General features: G+C 43.1%; 1 protein-coding gene across 1 annotated transcript in view; it reads right to left on the bottom strand.

The window, feature by feature from the left end:
- Positions 1–20,308, bottom strand: part of LOC126481113 (glutamyl-tRNA(Gln) amidotransferase subunit A, mitochondrial) — a 154,408-nt gene extending 134,100 nt beyond the window's left edge. The window contains exons 1-3 of the mRNA XM_050104646.1: positions 19,960–20,308; positions 19,711–19,870; positions 4,558–4,753 (exon numbers count right to left, since the gene is read on the bottom strand). Coding sequence (XP_049960603.1) covers positions 4,558–4,753; positions 19,711–19,870; positions 19,960–19,983 — 380 coding nt within the window. The 5' untranslated portion in view covers positions 19,984–20,308. The remainder of the gene's footprint in view (positions 1–4,557; positions 4,754–19,710; positions 19,871–19,959) is intronic.
- Between the last annotated feature and the right edge of the window lie 373 nt (positions 20,309–20,681).

The raw sequence follows: 20,681 nt of genomic DNA, 5'->3' as shown, positions 1-20,681 counted from the left end.
CAGATCAGGTATTGAGGGCGGGGGGGATTTTGCTCCTTGTCATCCAGGCCTGTGTTACTCCCACAGCATGGCCAGGGAAGTGAATGCATTGGATTGTACTTAGCTGCATAATATGAGGCCTTTCCATGTAAAGGGAAAATCACTTGAAGTTCGAACTATCTGCCATGGTGCCACCCACTCTGAACAGGGGCTCTCCCCATGGGCATCACCTAGCCACAGCAACAGCTAACTGGTCAGTAAGCCATTGCTGAGAATCTCTGTGCCCCAGTCATAATGGGCACATGCTCCATGGTGTACAAGCGGAATATGCAGCACAGGCACCAGCAGTGTGATCCGTGCGTGGTCAGAGAGCTACCACTGTGCAGGTACTTGACGAAACCCACACCCCAACGGTATGGCCTTTGTGCTGGGTTATGGGTATACGACAACAGGAAGGAAGTGTGGCAGGGTGGAAGGGCACAGAGGCAGAGCATACACCACAGTGGGTGACCTTCCCTGAACGACGAGCACTTCTGTACAACATAGAAAAGATGGCAGGTCAAACCCAATAATGGGGACCATGTAATTGTTAACAGAAGGCGAAGACATTGCCAGGAGTGAAACTAGGAGTCAAGACCAAAATCATGAACCAAGTCCAGGCAGGGCCTGCACCAAAAGGACCATCTGACAGAAAGTCAGAGGAGGTAAGACATAGACAAGTGTAGGTTTGCAGTACAGGATGAGGAGGTAATGCTGCCAAGGCTGGGGTCCTAAGGTAGCCAAGTACGTACTCGCTAAAAAGTGGTGAGCCCCCTGGGAGTTCACAGAGTGGTGGATTCTCCTACTGGAGGAGGAAACCATATGTTAAAGGACAATGTCCTATGTGCAGTCTGGTGAGCAGCACCACCTTCCATTGGTATGCTTGACATGAATCCACCATGCCTTTGTGGTCGGTTTCATGGAGTATAGTCTTTTGTTCGTGACCTCCAATCATTCAGTCTCCTACAGATACATGTTTCTTCTGTCACATAATGAGAGATGGCGTGCAAGGGGGGATAGCATATCAATATGCACCAATGGCTGATTTTTTGGCTATGATGTTTCCCTGTATCCCGATGGGTCCAGGTACCCAGCAAAAGATCACATCCTTACCTCAGTACTGGAGCCCCCATAAGGTATCATGGATGAGCTGAATCAACTAGTCTACCGTGTAAACTAGTGGAACACACGTAGTGCACTGGGCGAGTTAGAACAGATGAGGAAACTTGCACTGTGATGCCTTTGAATCCACTCCCGGGCCGTCAAAGTAATATAATTCCGCACCATAATAGGTAAATTGGTCCAGTAGGTGCACTTCAAAAACACTATCACAGAAAACAGCTGAACAACAGAGGCCATTCTCTTGCTGGGATGCATCTATAGAAACAACAATAAAACTGCCGTACATATTTAAAATTGAAGAAAACAGAGTTGTAAAAATGTAATCTGGAGTACAAGCTTTCGTGTACTGTGTCAAGACTTAAAATCACTTTGGACCTCAAAAGACACTAAGGTGGCAATTTGTTCCATCCCTGGCTGTTTTTTTGAGCTCTAACATATCTAGATACGTGAGACATTCAATAACCTATATCCCCAATGGCATGGTTACATGGGGTGGTTCCTGAACAGCCTCTCAAAGTTGTGGTGGACTGTCGCAATAAATGCCATTGACTGAGGCAATGCTGAAATTCTCAGGACATGTTAAGCCAGGATGAGGCATAACTGAATCAAGAGTGGTTGTTCACCTTCCTCTGCACACAGACTCTAAACTGAGATGACCCAAAAAGCTTCAGTCAGTATCCAAATGCCCTTACAGTGGACAGCGTCTAAAATCTTGAGGTTGGAAATATATAATTCCCAACTGTTGCTCTGCTGTAATCTAACCAGTTCCCTATAAAAGTGCAGGAGATGGAACCTGTCAGCTCCCCATGCCTTTCCGCTGAGGCTTTTCAAATATTTAATGTTCTGAAGCCCTTTGTTGGCAGATCTTTCAGGAGTCAGTTACTTTTGAGTCAAACAGTACACTCTAAAAGTACAATTGTCCTTAAAATTTAAAATAGTATACTTCACCATGAGCTCCGGTGAGTGAAAGCTATGATAAGCATGGTTAAAGTTGACACAAGTAGTCTTCCCATATGAGAAACAAAAATTAGCTTTATTAGCTCAAATTTCCAGCCTCCTTATAGTCAGCTGAAGTTGTTTCATCACAGTAAGATCAGAGGAAGGCTAGAAGATCATTTTCTGGTTTTGTTTTGCATTGGGGCGCAAAAAAAACAACTGGGGTCATACGCACCCAAGTCAAAACTATCGAACACGAAGACAGAGAGGAGATAAAAAACGACTATACGTCAGACCCAATTGACATAAGACAGCTAAAAACAGGCATGTGGAGAAGGGCTAAACAAGACACCACACAGAAACAGAGGTCCAAAACTAAAAAGTTAAATGGCCTTCAACATATTGCTTTGGTGGATAAAAAGTAAAATGCGGTCAACAACCCACCCATCATTTGCTAAAATGGTTGATAACTCAGACAGCAAACCCAAGTGGGAACATAAATGGTTAAAAAAATGGGCATTCCGTCAAGAAGCTGTGGACAGTTAAAACTTGGGTGTAATGTGGACAAAGTGGTGGGGTAGTGCCACTTATCAAATGATGATGGTTAAAAAGGCAATGTCCAATACGCAGCCTAGTTAAAATGACCTCCTCCCGGTGGGTGCGCCGAGAGGTGGTCATCCAAGCCGCTGGGCAAGGCTAAATAAGCCAGAGCTTATTCCCGTGAAGGGAGGACCATTGGCGATGCCAAATGGACACCTCCTCCTGACAGACGGCAACACAGAGATCATCAGAGGGAATATAGAAACTAGCTGGCTGACATACGAGGACTGCAGCCTTGGCAGCAGCCTCATTTTCTGGCAGACCGACATGACCAGGAACCCACAGAAACATCACATTGGCTCCACCAAGAGTGATCAAGTGACAGTTTCTCTGGAACCGCTGCACTAAGGGATGGGCAGTGTACAGAGCACATACACTTCAAAAGGTGCTGAGTGAGCCTGAGCAGACGACACAATTGAAAAGGTTGTGTCACCAGATGTACTCTGTGGCCTGATACAGGGCAAAGAGCTCGGCTGTAAACACTGAGCAGAGTGCCAATATCTAAAGACACGGGTGCCAATGACGATGGCACACCTGACCCCATAGTCAGTCCGAGAGCCATCAGTGTATACAAAGGTATTATTGTGCAGGAAGCGAACGAAGGCCAAGGTTAACATGGGCTGCTTCATGAGTGGAACTGTTAAAATAACTAGTGAATGAAATCACTTTGCACGCATCTGTTTATAATGAATGCAGTTTGCCATTGTAGGATGACGGTTAAAAATGCAGAGAGCACATCTCCATACGCGAATTGCATCGTGGGACACAATGTGGTAAAGAGGGAGTGCGAGGAATGGAACATTCTGCAGCAGTGAGGATAACTTTTGTGAGATATTCCACCTCGTCATCACAACTGGGGAAATCTTGGTCTTCAAAGGTTGCCAGGGAGGATGCTACCTTGACACTGGGCAACTTCACAACCTCAGAGCTGAATTGGAGGTCACATGTCTGCATGGCCATGTCCTTCATGGAGCGAGGGGTAATAAGAACAGAACTATAGGTGCCTGACGGGAGGACGCAGGGTTTGCGACTAGCCAATAACTTGCGAGCAACTGGGTAAGGCACTTTTTCCTTTTGTAGCTTGAGGCAGAGGTGATCTGCCAACGACCTCCCCTACCCAGGAGAGCCTGGAAGTGGGGACTAGTCACAAGCAGTACCATCTTTGGGGGCATAACCAGAAACAAGTCATTGCAGTGAGAGCAGGAATGCCGGAACTGATTACAATAAGATAGGCAGCAGAGTACTGGAGGCAGAGGTCACAGTGCTTTTAAATTCAGAAATGTCAAGGCTCATTTGCTGCCACACTCCCGGGGCTGACAGGTGCACTTAGTACAGCAACATAATGTCATAACTGCAACAGCTCTGGCTAGGAGTTAGTGTTTCTGGAGGACCCCTAGTTGTGAGGTTCTGAATATCAGAACAATCTCCCAAATTACTTCAAAAAAAATCCCAAAACACCTATCAACCAATGAATATAGATGAAAAAATACTTAAACATATCCCAGAGACTGATAAAAGACATTCCTGATACTGCTCCACAAGAAGAGGAATGAAATGTGATAATAAAAATTAAATACATAAATAAAAATGAAGAACACTTGAAAATATTTGAGAGGAGTAAGTATTTGAAAGCAATAACTATACAAACACTCTAATTAGGGTAGATGTTAAATAAGGCATATTTATTCATAATTATACTGTTGGTAAATCTCTCTCTCTCTCTCTCTCTCTCTCTCTCTCTCTCTCCAGTTCCTACCCCTGCCCTCAATTCCCAGGATTTTCTTTCTTCGCTAGTTCCAAACACAAAACCTTATATTTTAAGAATAATACATACACATAAGAAATAGACTGATACACATATACAAAAACCTCATCACTTACCCCATAGCAAATTCATCCATATTGCACTTCCCCAATAAGATTGCACCACTTTCCTTCAGCTTCCGCACCACAGTTGCATCATATGAAGGGCAAAAGTCTTGCAACATCCTTGAAGCACAAGTTGTTTTTATGTTCTTCGTACAGAAATTGTCTTTTACTGCTACAGGGACACCATCAAGTGGACCCTGTGGACAACCTATAAAATTATGCAAAAATTTTAGCTTTGTTTTTGGTTGAGTACACAATTTTTTGTCTCCCAACTCGGAGTTTCTGAAAAAGCTAACCTTACTGCTATTATCAGAAACTAACAAATCAGTATTTCAACATATTTCCACTCTCTGTCTTATAGTATAATATCCTGGAAAGAAAGTATTTATTGAACAAAAATAAATATAAATAGTGAGAAAAATAAGTGACATGTGCAGAACCCCCTCCCCCCAACACACACACACACACACACACACACACACACACACACACACACGCACACACATCAGTACTTGACTATCTTCTACAAAATGACGGCATTGCCTAGATAGAACAACCACCAAATGATACAATGCATCCCTTTTGCTAACATGGCACTCTTTATGCAGAAGATGGGATTGTTCTTATGTTGGATGCATCCCCATGGCCTCTCAGCATATCTGCCATTGTCTCACTCCGATGAACAATACAGGCACTTATTGTTCGAATGTGTGCAACTATCTGTTCACCCACAGCACCCATCAGTGGAACAGTACCCTCAGCAAGATGTGCACTATCCCATCATACCCAAAACATGACTGAACAGTTAGGAGAAAATTGCACAGCCTTGAGATTGGTAGCTGAGTCCCCTGAATCATCCAACTGAAGAGCTACTGATGTCTTGTGGACTTCCCTACAAAATATGTGGAGGAATATTCTCTGGAAATGTATTCAAGCCATCCTCAATTCTATGCTACAGGTTTAGAGGTCTTGACTGTAGTGTGCTGCATCTTCACATCCTACTGAGTTGTTGAAGTCGAAGAACAAGTACACCTCTGGATCCATCATCATCTGAGTATAGTCAAGTACTTAATACATGGTTTGAAAGTTCATTTCAGTGACACGTATACTCCTCAGTATTGCAGTTCTTACAAATTCAGTGTAATAACTTTTGAAACTAGTCATAAGGAGCAGCCCGAAACCGAACTCCCTTGGTCGTGCAAACAAAACTATGTGAATAAATTTAACACACCAATATTGGACTATCAAACAATTGAAAATCTGGGATGAAATAAAAAAATGAATTTTGATAAACTGCTGCTTACCACATAAAGAAGGCATTGACTAGAGAACAAACAGATTTAAAAGTAAATCTTTTTAGCTATTGGACAAAGCACTTCTTCAGATGAAGAAACAACACACACACGCACATGCACACACACACATCCATTGTTGTCATTAACTGCTGTTGCTGGTGCACCCCTCCCCCCCCCCCCCCCCCCCCCGCCCCGCCCCACCCCTCCCCTCCCACAGTTTTCACAAATGAAGTGATGAGTAGACTATCTCAAAATGTGCTGAAGTGTCTCACTGAGGTCTTAGGAGGCCGAAATTACCCTCTCCACCTTATCCAGAAACAGCTCCCACACATCTTGTCTTCCCAGTCACCCACCATCCCCCGCATACCCACTGACTGGCCACAAAGAAGTGCCCCTTCTATGACTCAGCATCACCCAGGACTGGAACAACTGAAACACACTTTCTGTCGGGTTTCAACAGCTTCTCGTCATGCCAAGAAATGAGAAGTATTCTCCCCACCATCCTTCCCACAGTGATATTATTCTACCCTCCCAACTTGCGCAATATCCTTGCCTGTCCCTATTCCACCCTGCTCCCAATCCCTTGCCCCATGTCTCATATCCCTATAAAAGACCCAGGTTCAAGAACTGACACATACCCATCCTCCCACTGCCATCTATTCTCACTGCTGTCACAGTCATTTCTCACACCATAGAAGGCAGGCCACCTGTGAAAGAACCCATGTGGTCTAGTAACTTAGCAGCACCCACTCTGTGGCTTTCTATGTGAGCACAAACACTAACAAGGTGTTTGTCCAAATGAACGGTCACCACCAAACTGCGACCAAAAGACATCTAGAACACCCATTTGCTGAGTATGCTGTGCAGCATGGTATGTTTTGACTTAATAACTGCTTCACAACCATCGCCATTTGGATTCTTAGTGCCCAGCAACAGCTTTTCTGAATTGTGCAGCTGGGAACTCTTCCTCTCACATATTCTTTGTTCCTTTAAGCCCCTCTGTTCATATAACAACCTTCACTAGCCCCTGTGCTCCACACTAACTACATGCACACTCCCAAAGGCAACACTACAGCTTCTCCCTCTCCCTCCGCCATCCCACGAGTCTTCTGTATCCTCACTACCCACCCCAGCTAAGATCACTACTCATCCCATTGAGGCAATAATGCTCGGAGAGGACGTGTGTGTGTGTGTGTGTGTCACAGTTTACTTTATCTTATACAAGGGACTACCACCAATAGCTCAGTGTGTGGAGTTACATCTTGACTGGCCACTATTCCCACTAATAAATGGAACTCAATGAAGGTGATGCCATACTTTGTGGACTTGGAAGCATCTGACTCACTCTTACTTGCAAGTGTGAATCAGGCACTCTCTTTGAACACTGACTAATGGAAGCTAATCATTGGGACGTATGTGAACAGGAAGGGCAGTACCACAAATATGACTCCTTAAACATGATGTTCATGTATACTGCATTCAATATTAACAAAACAACAGAAAAATAATACTGACTACTGAAATCTGGAGGAAACAGCTTTCTGGTGTTCAATATCAAGCTAAAATTAAAAGTTACAAAAATGTAATCAATGAAGTCGCTATAAGGTCGTGACGAGCAAGAGAGAGGAATGCAAGCAATAAGGAGCAACAGAGGAACACAATGCCACGTTACCTACTCTGTATGTCATATAAATTCAAATACGTCCTCTGTGAGGTGTCTGGACACTGTGTGTTAACTGCTCCAGGACACTGACAAAAGTGAGACTGATTGACCCTTTTGGGTCCTATTTAAAAACTTAGTCCCAGAAAGGAACCAACAGATTGTCTGTGTAGGTAATAATTTCTATTGCCATTATAAAAAGCTGTCCCTGCAAAAAGCTATGTTTGTCTCACCCCTGATTTCTGAGGGAACTCTCCATATCTGTTAGGACGTCATTATCTCACTGTTCCTAACAGGTGACTTTATGTCGCAATTCTGTGTGTTACAACCAGCAACTCCCACCCAAGAATGTATCCCTAAGCTCTTGCTTTTCTGCACAATGTTTTGACGACCGACCAACCTGTCTTCTTCATGTGCTGCAAGCTGTATTATTATGCACAATTAATCAACTGTACCAATAAAACACAAGAGATCACATCTAACATAACATTTCAATGTCACTGCTATGCAAACAGACCTCATTTCTGAGACTTCTGATCACCAAAAACATTACGACCACTGCCTAATGTGACACTGGATGCCACCTGGTGGCATTGCAGGCATGTGACACAGTAACAAAAGGATGTAAGTGGAGCAGACATGGATTGGGGATTACCCTAGCGAAGACGTGGGCTGCAAATGGGGACATACATTGAGATAAGTGACTTTGACAAACGGCAGATTATTATTATGCAAAGTCTGTGAACAAGTATCTCATAAATGACAAAGCTGGTTGAATGTTTACGTGCTACTGTTGTGAGCATCAATGGATGGAGGTAGAAGAACAGTGAAACTACCACTAGGTTGTAAATGGTTGGATGTCCACGGCTCTTCACAGAATGTGGAGTTCAGAGGCTTGTTTGCTCAGTAAAGTAGGATAGATGGTGGTCTATGGCATGCCCGCCAAAAGAACACAATCCTGGCGCATGCATAAATGTTTTGGAGCACACCATTCGCCATACATTGTTAGACATGGAGCTCCGCAGCGGACCACCCCCTACATTTTCACATGTTGACCCTTAACGACATTGCCAATTGGGCTTGAAATGGGCATGGGACCATCGGGATTCAAATGTCGATCAATGGAAATGTGTTGGCTCTTTGGATGAATCTCACACGATTGTATCCACAAACACCGTCATCGAGCTCAACAGCCACTTGAAACATGCAGCACATCATAGACGCAGACTGGTGGGAGCACTATTATGCTATGGGAGGCATTATCCTGCACTTGCGTGGGACATGTGATAGTAATCAAAGACACGCTGACAGCTGTGAACCACCTGCATCCCTTCATGTTTGATGTCTTCCCTGACGATGATGCCATCTTTCAGCAGCATAACTGTCCATGTCCCGGATCCAGAACAATGCTGCAGTCATTTGAGGAGCATTATAGTGAGTTCACATTGATGTCTTGGTAAACAAACCCCATGGAACCCATCTGGGTCGCTATCAGGTGCCATCACCGCGTACACAAATCAGCAGCCCATTATTTAAGCGAATTACGTGATCTGGGCATAGATATCTAATGCCACATACCTCCAGAAACGTTCCTACAAACTGTGGGATCCTGATACATAATTGATAACTGCTGCTTTTCTGGTGACAATGTTCAGTATTTTACCAGTAACCCCCCCCCCCCCCCTGCCAATTCTTTAAAGAATTGAACTCCTACACATAAATGAAGTTATATCTCCAGGGCTGTCTAAAAAGTATATCACCTTATTCTTGATTCTTGAAACCAACAATGGTATCGGGGTGCATGCACTCTCTCTGTTTGTAGGTATACATGGTGAACATGCCAGATATTTTTCACAACTGTGGAAACATCCAATCACTGGCTAGCCATTGACAAGTGAACACAAGTAAGTGGTAGTCATCAGATTTTGTGCTGTGGGCAAAATGATAGAAAAAGTGGAATGTTATTGCATCAAATTTTGTTTCAAACTCGGCGATTCTCAAGTTGAAACAATCTGGAAGATTCAGCAAGTCTTTGGGGTCGAAGCAATGGGTACCACACAGATAAAGGAGTGGCACAACTGCTTCAAGGTTGGCTGCTCACCAGTGAAGAGAAATACATTCGGGTAGGCCCTCATCTTTCACATATCAAGTGGTAATTGATCACGGAAGGACCACAGTGATGTAGGATAGACAAATCACAATCACAGAACTTGCAGACAATGATAAAATTAGTACTGCATCCATTGATTGCACTTTAACGGAACAACTGGACCTGATGAGGACCTCAGCAAAACTTGTGCCGAAATTGCCAACAACTGAGCAGATGCACATGACATACTGGGTACTATGAACAGTAAACCCCAAATTTCTTAACACAGTGATCACTGCCGATGAGTCTTGGGCTTATGGGTATGATCCAGGCTCAAAGTTCCAGTCATCACAATGGAAGCAGCCATCATACCCTAGACCCAAATAAAAATGAAGCTGGTCTGCAGCAATGTGAAAGCATGACTCCAATGGCGTGATCCATCATGCTTATGCCTCAGATGGTACTAACGTCAGTAAGGAGTACAACCAAGAGCTCCTGTATTGCCTTCATAAAGTAGATCCATACAGTCGGACTTGGGGGCAGTGGGCAGCTGGCACCTCCACCAAGACAACACACCTGTTCATTGTTCTCAATTAATTCAGACTCCTTTGGCCAAACGGCATGGCTGCTGTTTGTTAGCCTCCCCATTCCCCTGACCTAGCATTGAATGACTTCTGGCTTTCCCCTAAACTGAAAAAGATCAGATTTCAGAACACGAAAGACATGCAAAATTCTACGGTACTGATGTGCACCATACCAAAAGAGGTTTTTCATCTATGCTTCCAGCAGTGGCAACAGCATTGGGAGAGGTGTGTAGAAGCTGAAGGGAACTACTCTGAAGCTGACTAGTATCAAACAATTGCATCTGAATGAAGACTGATTTCATAAACAGAAGTAGGATACTTTTTGAACAGCCCTTGTATTTGTGGACTCTGTCTGTAATGTGTTTTCAGCGTGCATATGTGGACAAAAATAAATTCCCAGATTTTTCTCATATTTCTGGGTTAAAAATACACTTTTTCCTGGGTGAAAATACACTATACTCTAGGTAAAATGGTATTTCTTCTGTGTTAAGTGACAATATACTTTCCCTCAGAGCTGTGAAACTTATTAATCCTTTGAATGGTGAAAGCTGTATTCACCGATGTAGAGCTTCCCGGCACTTTAGGAAATGAAATGCAGCAAAAAACAATGTTTTGGAAGGATGTGCAGCAACATGTACAACCCGTATTTATGAAAGTATAGAAAAGAATTCCGCCAAATACAGTATGGTAGCTTTTGATGTACTAAAATTGAGATTCTGCTGTGCAATGTGCTTTTGTCAACAAATCATAGCAAGTCATGTAATCTCGCCACTCAGTAACAGTAGATATTCAGAGCGTAGGACACATGATGATGTCGGCCAATAGCAACATCACATCAAGTATCACTAACACACAAATAGAAAAAGTTAATGTCTAAATAAATATTTGTACAGTATAGCTACAAGATAAGCTAAGCTTTCACATACAATATTGGTCACAAAATTTTTTTTGCTCTGGACGCTGCACAAAATCTTAAAACACGAACGCCGATTGCCTCGTTATTAATTAAAATAATCGGCGGATTCTGTGGGAGACTCCATTAAACCTTAAGGTCATCACATGAAACACATTCGGTTAAAATAGATCTTATTGACAGCTGCATCCCACATCTGACATACTGGGCACTCCTCCTGACATAACAGGAAGCCATGTGTCAATGGGCAACGTCCCACTCTACGCCATGTAAGGGCTACTTCATCAGAACATTGTGGGTGGAAAGAGGTAAACCACGGTCACACTGAAGTTTTTATGGAACGTAGGTTATTATTCCTCACTTCCAGCCACTGAGGCTCCCACCAACACATAGCTTTTTTGGTCAGAAATGAAGTAACTGCCTGCAGGGGGACTGAATATCAAGCAGGAGGAGGAAGGCAGCAAGCCTCCTTGGCACCTGCATCAGCAAGTTCATTTCCCTGAATCCCTATGTACCCTGGAACCCAGCAGAAAATTATTTCCTTGTCCTGCCTTTCAAGAGAAGGAGAGTGTCCTGCACTTGTTGCAACAACCGATCTGCTGGGTACATCTGTCCAGTAGCTAGAAGGGCATTTTAGAATCTGAGCAGATGAGGAAATTCTTGTCATGACATCGTCTCATCTGCTCCACTGCCCTCAGGAAAAAAAAAACTACTCCACATAATACACTGAAAACTGCTCTGGGAGCCCTATACTGAGGACAATGTTGGGGAACATGACAGAACAACCGAGAAAATATCTCTGCTTAGAATCATCTGTGTAAAAAGTATTAAAATCTGTGTGGCTATGTAAAATCTCGTTAAATTCAATTTTAAAAATATAGTCTTGAGTGCAATGCTTCCTGTAAGCAGTCAGTTCTAAAAGCAACATGGGCCGGGGGGGGGGGGGGGGGGGGATTCCCTACTCTACCCTTGCCTTTACACATTAATGCTCCCCCCCCCCCAAAAAAACACACACACACACACACCTGTAATAACTCAAAGCTCTCCCTTGCAGAGATCCCAAATGACATTGTTGCTTGCGGCCAATGATTGAACAGCCATTTGAGTGGCAAATGTACAACATATCTGGATGCTGGCAATGTAGGGATGGACACTGTTGTATACACTTAGCATATAATGAGAAGAAGACATCAAATAGACAGTGGAGGCTAACAAAAGGGTCATGGTGAACCACAGCCAGCATTTTGAGGTATGAAGGCCTTGCTGACCCATATTCAAGCCAGGGTTGCACAAAGGCCCTTTGAAGTATGAGGAAATGTGCCCTGTCGGTTCCCCAAGACCTATGACTCACAAATGTTTAAGGCCTGGAGACATCTCAGTTTCAGTTTTTTTAAGATGTGGCAGCCATGTTAACTTCCTCGAAAAGTAAGAATGGTGTCCCCCAGTTTTAAAATGTGCAAGTTCAATTAACAGCAGGAACAATTAAAATCGACAAAAACTGTTTCCCTCAAAAAGAATTTAAAACTTGTGGTATAAGACTGCCCCCTCCAACCACACGATGATCAACTGCAATTGCCGAGTAGCCATTGCAAGGCTGGAGGATGCACATAAGATGGAGAAGTTGCCCACAAACAAGGAACATAGTACAGGATGTCGCACTGTGGACGTAATACTGTTTACAGGAATGGCGAATGCTGTGATGCTTAAAACACTCCCTTGAGGGACACCATTCTCCTGCTTAAAATGGTCAAACAAGACATTCCCAACCTTGTGTCTAAAATATCTGTCTGAGAGAAAGACCCGTATGAAAGCGGGGAGATATCCACAGAATCCCAGCTGATAGAGCTGCGACAAAATATTATGCCTCTAAGTAGTAATGTAGGCCTTTTCTAAACCAAACAAAATGCTAATAAGGTGTTGCTTATGAAGGAAAGCTTGTTGAATTGCTGCTTTGAGCAGGGTAAGGTTATCGAGTGTGGAGTGATACCTCCTGAGCCCACACTGGGAGAAGTGGGTAGGGACCTGGTTTCGAGAACCCACACTAGGCACCAACTGACCACATGCTCCAGCTTCTTTCCTATGCAGCTTGTCACACTAATCTACGATAACTGCCGTGTGTGTCCGATCCTTCCCTGGTTTTAAAATTGGAATTAAAATAGGTTCTTTCTACGAGTTGGGAAAATCTCCCATCATCCAAATTTCATTAGAGCTGAAGGAGGACCTCCTTGAACTGTTGGTCCAACAGTTTCAACAGGCTGTAGGTTATCAGGTAATTTCCAGTGGTTATATCACAAGCTACTGACAATGCACAATCTAGCTCTCACAGAGAGAAAGGCTCGTTGTATTCCTCCATGCTGGTGGAACAGAAATCAAAAGCAGCTCGTCCTGTGTCTCCTGATATCAGTGGAGAGTAGGCTCCTGGATAGACTTGGCCATAAGGTACTTATATGATTCAGTCATTGTCTGAGCTATGTCTCTCAGCGATGTTACAAGAGAACGTTGTATTCGTACAGCTGCTATTGGTAGTCGAGAGCTGTATCTCGAGATCCTCCTGATAGCTTCCCATACTTTACTTGTGGATGTGGACCTGTTGATGGAGTTCAGGAACTATTGACCTCTGCTTACTCTCCCGAACTATTCATCTCACCTTTGCACATGCCATTCGTAAGTTTGCAAGGTTTTCATCTGTAGGGCATGACACTCTGCACATAGCCACTCTTCTGTGCCTGATTGCAGAACAACAGTCATCATTCCACGAAGGGACAAGTCGCCTCCTAGGTGTTCCCATTGACTTTGGGACAGTTGCATTAGTGGCATGGATCACAGCTGTAATATGATCCACTCAGTTCTGTATGCCATCACACTGCTCAAAAAAGTTAACAGCCTGTAAAGCATCCAGTAAGCCTTTTTGAACAACCATCTCCGTGGCTTTCTTTTGGGATTTGCTACATTAGGCAGATGGATCCAGATAGGGTAGTTGCTACCACGAAGGTCATCATCCACTCCCCACTCTGCAGTGTCTGCAACAGCAGGCGAGCAGAAGCAGAGGTCTATGGATGTAGACAAACCTGCAGTGGTGCAAAAATTGTTTAGCTTGACTCATGTCCTCAAGAATCTGACCCTTGGGACAAGTGGTGTCAGAACCCCATAGTGCATTGTGTGCATTCAAGTACCCTAAAGGAGAAATGGAGGGGGTACCAAGAAGATGAGTGAGGAGCCCACTGTCAAGATGCTCATGGGGTGGTAGGTACACAGAGCATACCGTGATGCCAACATGGGCCACTATCCGAATAGCAACCATACGTAGTATTGTGGTTAAGAGACAATTGAAGTGTGAGAAGTGTCTTTGACGAACACTGAAACCCCACCTTCCACCCAGTTACCTTAAGGTTGTCTTTTCTGTAGTGATAGCCTCCAAGTACAGGTGTAACCGTCTCTTTAAAATTCTCTTGAAGACAGAGGCAAAGGGGTCTGCCCTGCACAAGGAGCCTCAGTTCCTCCAGACCAGCCCTGTATCCCTTAACATATTCACATTCCACTGCAGTATGGGAGTCATTTCAACAGTGTGGTGATTTACCCATCCTTGCACCGGGGTGGGAAGCGCTTGTAGAGCGAGGTGAGGTTGAGGGGCTGCCTGGGTCTGATGTCCTCATCTTCAGTCAGACATACCAGGACAGCTTTCCATCCAAATGTTGATGCTGAGATCCTTTCCCTGCTCTCTTTCCCAGCAAGGATGAAGGGGAAATTGGGAGGGGGGGGGGGTGATAGCCATTTTTCTTGGGAATGGGGGGGCGGGGGCGGGCGTGACAGCCATTTCTCTTTGAAGAAAGTGGACGTTGAGAAGCACTCTACTTTCAGGATGCTCACTGCAAAACCATTACTGATCTCTTCCTTCATAGCTGCCTTGATCGCTATGTCTTTAACTTTGCTTTGGCACATACTGTTGCTGGTGGTGGATAATGATATGTTGGATGTTGTCTGTGTCAACCTTAGGAACAGCTTTCTGCACCACAAAAGCATAAGTGGCAAAGAGAGGGTTTCATTGCCTTATATTCCTCTTTGGCTTCTGCTTGATCACTTTTATTTCCTGAACTGTGCATTTCTCCAAAAAAACGGGGCAGTCTCAGCTCCAGACTGTGTGGCTCCCAGAGCACTTAATGCAGTGTAAGGCCAAAACGCTGGCATTTGAAACAGCACATAGGGTTAGGTAAATAAGGGCTAACCCTTAGTTGGAGAAACCTGCCATGGTGTGTTCAGGTAGCAACGGCGAGCTGAAGATCATAAATGAAGGTGGTAGTCTTGTCAATTTATCTATTATTCTTAGGTGTCCTTTGCTATACATTCGCAATCCCCTGCAATGCTGATTCTTGTTTGAGTTTGGCAACATTCATGTCCATAATAACACGGCAGGTTTGTTTTGTTTTGTTTTAGGGTGCAAACATGACTAGGGTCATATACACCCATGTCAGAAATGTAGAGCACAACGACAAAGAGAGGAGGTAAAACTATCTACACGTTAATCCCAATCAACGGAAGAGAAGACAACTAAAGACAGGGACTCGAGAAACGTCAATAAAATACGCCATAGAGAAATGGAGGTTCCGAATTAAAGATTAGATATATGGCTATGACAGATAAAAAGTTCGCTAAAACAGCCAATGACTCAGATGGCAAACACAAATGAGAACATATGCGATTCAAAAGAGGGCATTCCATCAGGAAATGACGGACCGTCACAGGTTGAGGGTAATGAGTACAAAGTGGTGGGGGAGCACCACTTAACAAATGTCGATGGCTAAAAAGACAATGCCTGATATGCAACCTAGCTAAAATCATCTCCCCACAGCAAGAGGGCCAAGAGGTAGTCATCCAAGCTGCAGGTAGAAGCTTAATAACCCAGAGCTTGTTCCCAATAAGGGAGGACCAGTGGTGGTGTCAAAGTGACACCACATGCTGACAAATGGCAACACAGAGATCATTGGAGGGAATGTAAGAACTAGTGGGCTGGGGTATGAGGACTGCAGCTTTGACAGCAGTCTCATTTCCTGTCAGACCCATATGACTGGGGCCCACAAAAACAACACAGTGGTTCCATCAAGAGTGAGTGACAGCTTTCCTGGAACCTTTGCACTAAGGGGTGGATGGTTACGGAGCACAGAATCTTTGAAGAGCACTGAGAGAGTCAGAGCAGATGACACAATTGAAAAATCTCTGTTGCTATATGTACCATGTGGGGTGATACAGGGCTAAGAGCTCTGCTGTAAATACTGAACAATGTTCTGGAAGCCGATACCGAAAAATATCAGTGCCAATGACAAAGGCTCACCCAACACCATGGTCAGACCAAGAACCATCACTGTACATGAAAGTACTATCACGAAGTTGCGTGCAAAAGTCGTGAAACTGAAGGTGATAGAGCAAGGCTGGAACAGCGTCCTTAGAAAGCGAATGAAGGACAAGGTGAACAAGGGCTGCCGCACAAAGCCGAGGTGGTGCAGGGTTCACACTCATTGGGAAAATGAGAGTGTGAAGTTAAGCTGCTGAAGGCGAACTCCAAAAGGTAACAGAAAAGAGGGATGTGCCCCATCAAAGGAATCGGCACAGGATGGGTGGTCAAGCTTGGCAGAGAAAGTCACGGTGGTATGACAGTGGTAGTTCGGCAGCTTTGGCATACAGACTCTCAACTAGGCTAGTGCAAAAGGCGCCATTAGCCAATCCGATGCTACGATGGTCGATAGTATTGAGACGGCGTAAGAAGAACGGATGTGCAGATGCATAAAAAAAACATCCATAGTCATGTTTCGAATGTGCAAGGGACTGGTACAAACGGAGGAGGGTGGGAGGGTGGTCCGATCTGCTCCCCAGGAAGTAATACTGAGGACATGTAGGACACTGAAGGATCGCATACAGCAGGCAAGACATGTGGGAGGACCATTGAGCATGAGCCCCAGGAATTTCGCAGTTTCAATGAATGGAAGAGCAACAGGCACCAGATGTAAAGAGGTGGAAGAAACCAACTGTGCCACCAGAAATCCATACAAACAGTTTTACCAATGGAAAAACGAGAGCCATTGTTGATGGTCTGTGAGTTAAGATGATCAAGGCATCGCTGAAGACACCGCTCAATGTCATCCATGGAAGCGATCTGACAGGCAACCTGCAACTGGGAGACAATTTTAACTGTTTAGCATTATGGATGATACTATTTATAGCACAATTTAACGAATTTAATTAAGTCGAAACAAGGCATATAGAGCAGATAACATTCCCTCAGAATTATTGAGCTTCTTAGGAAAACATTGCTCAAATATCAAACTTCAAGAACAAGATAATGTTTACAGTTAAAAAAAAAGTGTGTTGGCAGGTATACATATTACTGGACCATCAGTTTTAGTAAGTAATGATTGTAAACTACATACATGAATTATTTACGTACATGAATTATTTATTTAAACTGCAAATACTGGCATATGCCAATCTTGGGGAAGATCAATCTGAGTTTTGGAGAAATGTAAAGACTTGCGAAGCATTACTCACACTATGTTTTACCTTGGAAGGTAAACAAAATAAAGAAACTTAAAATCTATAGCTTTTGTAGATTCAGAGAAGGCTTTTAAAAATGTTAACTAGAACATACTCTTTGAAATTCTTAAGATAGAAGGGATAAAATCCTGGGAGATGAAGGCAATATTGTGAAAAGGCTAGATCGCTACTCATTGCCTCAGCAGCCAGAGAATGTGTGTGTGTGTGTGTGTGGGGGGGGGGGGGGGGGGGGGGGGCGGGCACGCGCGCGCCTTTTGTCTAATTCATATGAAGGCCTCTCTGGCCGAAACCTTACTTGTTTGGCTGCATTTCTGTAGTGCCTATCTGCGACTCAACATCTTCACTACCTGGTGAATAAAGATCTATCCTTTTCATAAAGTGTCATTATTCCATCCTGGATTTTCCTGCGAGCTAAAAGTTTTTTTACAACGTGTACAGAAACCTGGTTGCTACTCCAAGAGTGAAAGGACATCAAAGGGAGGCAGTGGTTGATAAAGAAGTGAGACAGGGTTTTAATGTAGCCCTTCAGCAAACTGAAATGCACCAAGAAGAAATCTTGAAAGGGAGTTAAAAGTTCAGGATGAAGAAATAAAAATTTGGTGGTTTGCCAATGACATTGTAATTATGTCAGAGATAGCAAAGGACTTGGAAGATCAATAGAGAAATGAAAAGAGATTGTAAGATGGATAAGAACAGCTTTGTATTAATGTGAAATGTGGGTGGTGCATAGTTCTCACAAGAAGAGACTATAAGCTTTTGAAATTGGATGCTACAGAAGAATGTTGAAGATCAGCTGGATCAGTCGAATAACTCGTGTGCAGGTAATGAATGGAATTGGGGAGAGAGAAAAAAAAAGTATGGTATGACTTGACTAAAATAAGGAATTGGTAGATAGGGCATGTCCAGAGGCATCAAACTACAACAAACCTGAATCAAATTCAAGTAAATTTTAGTAGTTACTCAGAGATCAAGTGGCTTGCACAGGACAGACTAGCATCGAGAGATTGTCCAAACTACAATAACTATTGAAGACAATCCGAAGTAGGAACTTCATATATATCCCTTTTTGAAAGAACTGTTTGAATGCATGTTAGCAATGACATATTAAACAAATAAAGTCAAGGTAATGTTATAATAAAGACTGTTGTGTATGTTCACTTTCCTCAATCAAATCACAAAACAGAATTGAGTGCAACCACCGGGGTAACTGAAGTGGACTCTTGGTCCTGCAGAAAAAAACTGTCAAAATCATACGTCTCTATTTAACATAAGGGTTCTTACCAAACTTTCCTACCAAAACTAGAGCTATGGTAGTAATTAACACACACTGTCACAGAATAATACTGCAGCAAGCAAACACACACACACACACACACACACACACACACACACACACACACACACACACACACACTCTCTCTCTCTCTCTCTTTCAATCTGCAGAATGCATAGAATGTGTGCTCCTCCCCCCCCCCCCAAGAAAACATAATTTAATTAATAAAAGGCCACTCTATATATTCTTTAAATCCATTACCTGGTCTGATTTTAACAAGCATTCCATTTTCAAGTGGATTTGAATATGGCCTAGATGGGAAGGGTGAAAGCAGTATTAACTCAAAAAAACATTCCAACAACTGGAGCAGCCCATCATTGAATATACATTTGCGAAACAACAGCACACACTAAGCAAGGAGAAGCTAATAATGTTATCATTATTCTGGAGCTCTACTGGCTTTCTCAAAGCAAGTTTCCACCAGTGAACTTACTGTATAAGAGCCTGCAGTTAATATTTCCAATTGAAAAAGTAGACATCTATAAGATATTGCCTCTGGTTGTGAACTAGAAACATTATTACTTTCTTGTGGATAATGAATAATTTTTAAATAAGTTAAAAGTTCCCTAAAGATACTATCCTACAGGACACAAAGAATTGCGTAATTTATAATACAACAAATATTATAAGGACATGGCAACAAATGTATTACCAAAATATTGCACAGAAAGTTCTACATCATGCAGGATCCCTCACCAATTTGAACTGGTACTACATCTAATCTAACAATGCCACAGGACATGCTTACCATCTTTATATCGAATATTCGATTCTGATGCCTGTGCGCGTGCCAACTTTTCTTCAATGCGTATGAATGCGTTAAGCTCTTCAATGCGTCGTGATCTTGCCAAGCACTCCTCACACAAACTGCTCGGCAACAATAAACCATCACGTAAAAACTGAGAGACCTGTGGATAAATATTGGTGCAATCGCTATTTAAAAAAAATAAATAAGTGTAAGGTTATGTTGCATTTTCCAACTGCATTTAAAACTTACCTGACGAATTGACAGAGAGAGCATTATTGGTAAATCTCAAGATACTAGAAGAACAAAATCAACTACGCCCCTGACACGACGGTAAGTCTCAAGCCAGTCATAACATTTCAGAATAACTGTTTACACTTTCTCATGAATCTCAAATGCCCGCCATTAGATACCGTGCGAGTTTATGATCTAAGAATGTCTCGATTCACCTTTAGAAGGCTATAGCTGGACGTTGCTTGAGCGGAGTTTCCCCCGCCTAATTGAGGACTGCAAAATCTACGCAACATCCCATTGTATTTACATACAAAGTGTATTTTCTAATTTTTTGGCTGGGGGATATTTTCCGGGAAATAAAATGAGTAGAAAATATTTCACTGCACAGTCTATCATGGTCTAACACAACAGTGGCGACACAATGTATCGTTTTTGTTACTCCCAGCGCTAGCAGCAACCCAAGCAGCCAGCAAGTGACACTTATGAATAGGATATAGAATGAGTGCGAATACTGAAGTTTATACTGATTTGTATCATAGTTTTTACAATAAGGAGTGTATGTAGCACCATAAAAATCTACAGTAACTAAAAAATTACACGTCATTTCTTACTATTTAGTTTCCCAAGAATCCCGGGAGTTACGAAACGATGAACTACAGGACAGTTTACTTACTTCTCTCTTCTAACGAACATACATTTACTGAATAATGTAGTTTCCTTTAATAACTAAAGCCTGCTTA

This window comes from Schistocerca serialis, chromosome 5 (assembly GCF_023864345.2).
Source record: "Schistocerca serialis cubense isolate TAMUIC-IGC-003099 chromosome 5, iqSchSeri2.2, whole genome shotgun sequence".
In the NCBI taxonomy this organism is placed as follows: domain Eukaryota; kingdom Metazoa; phylum Arthropoda; class Insecta; order Orthoptera; family Acrididae; genus Schistocerca; species Schistocerca serialis.
This window is presented reverse-complemented; position numbering and strand designations above follow the sequence as displayed.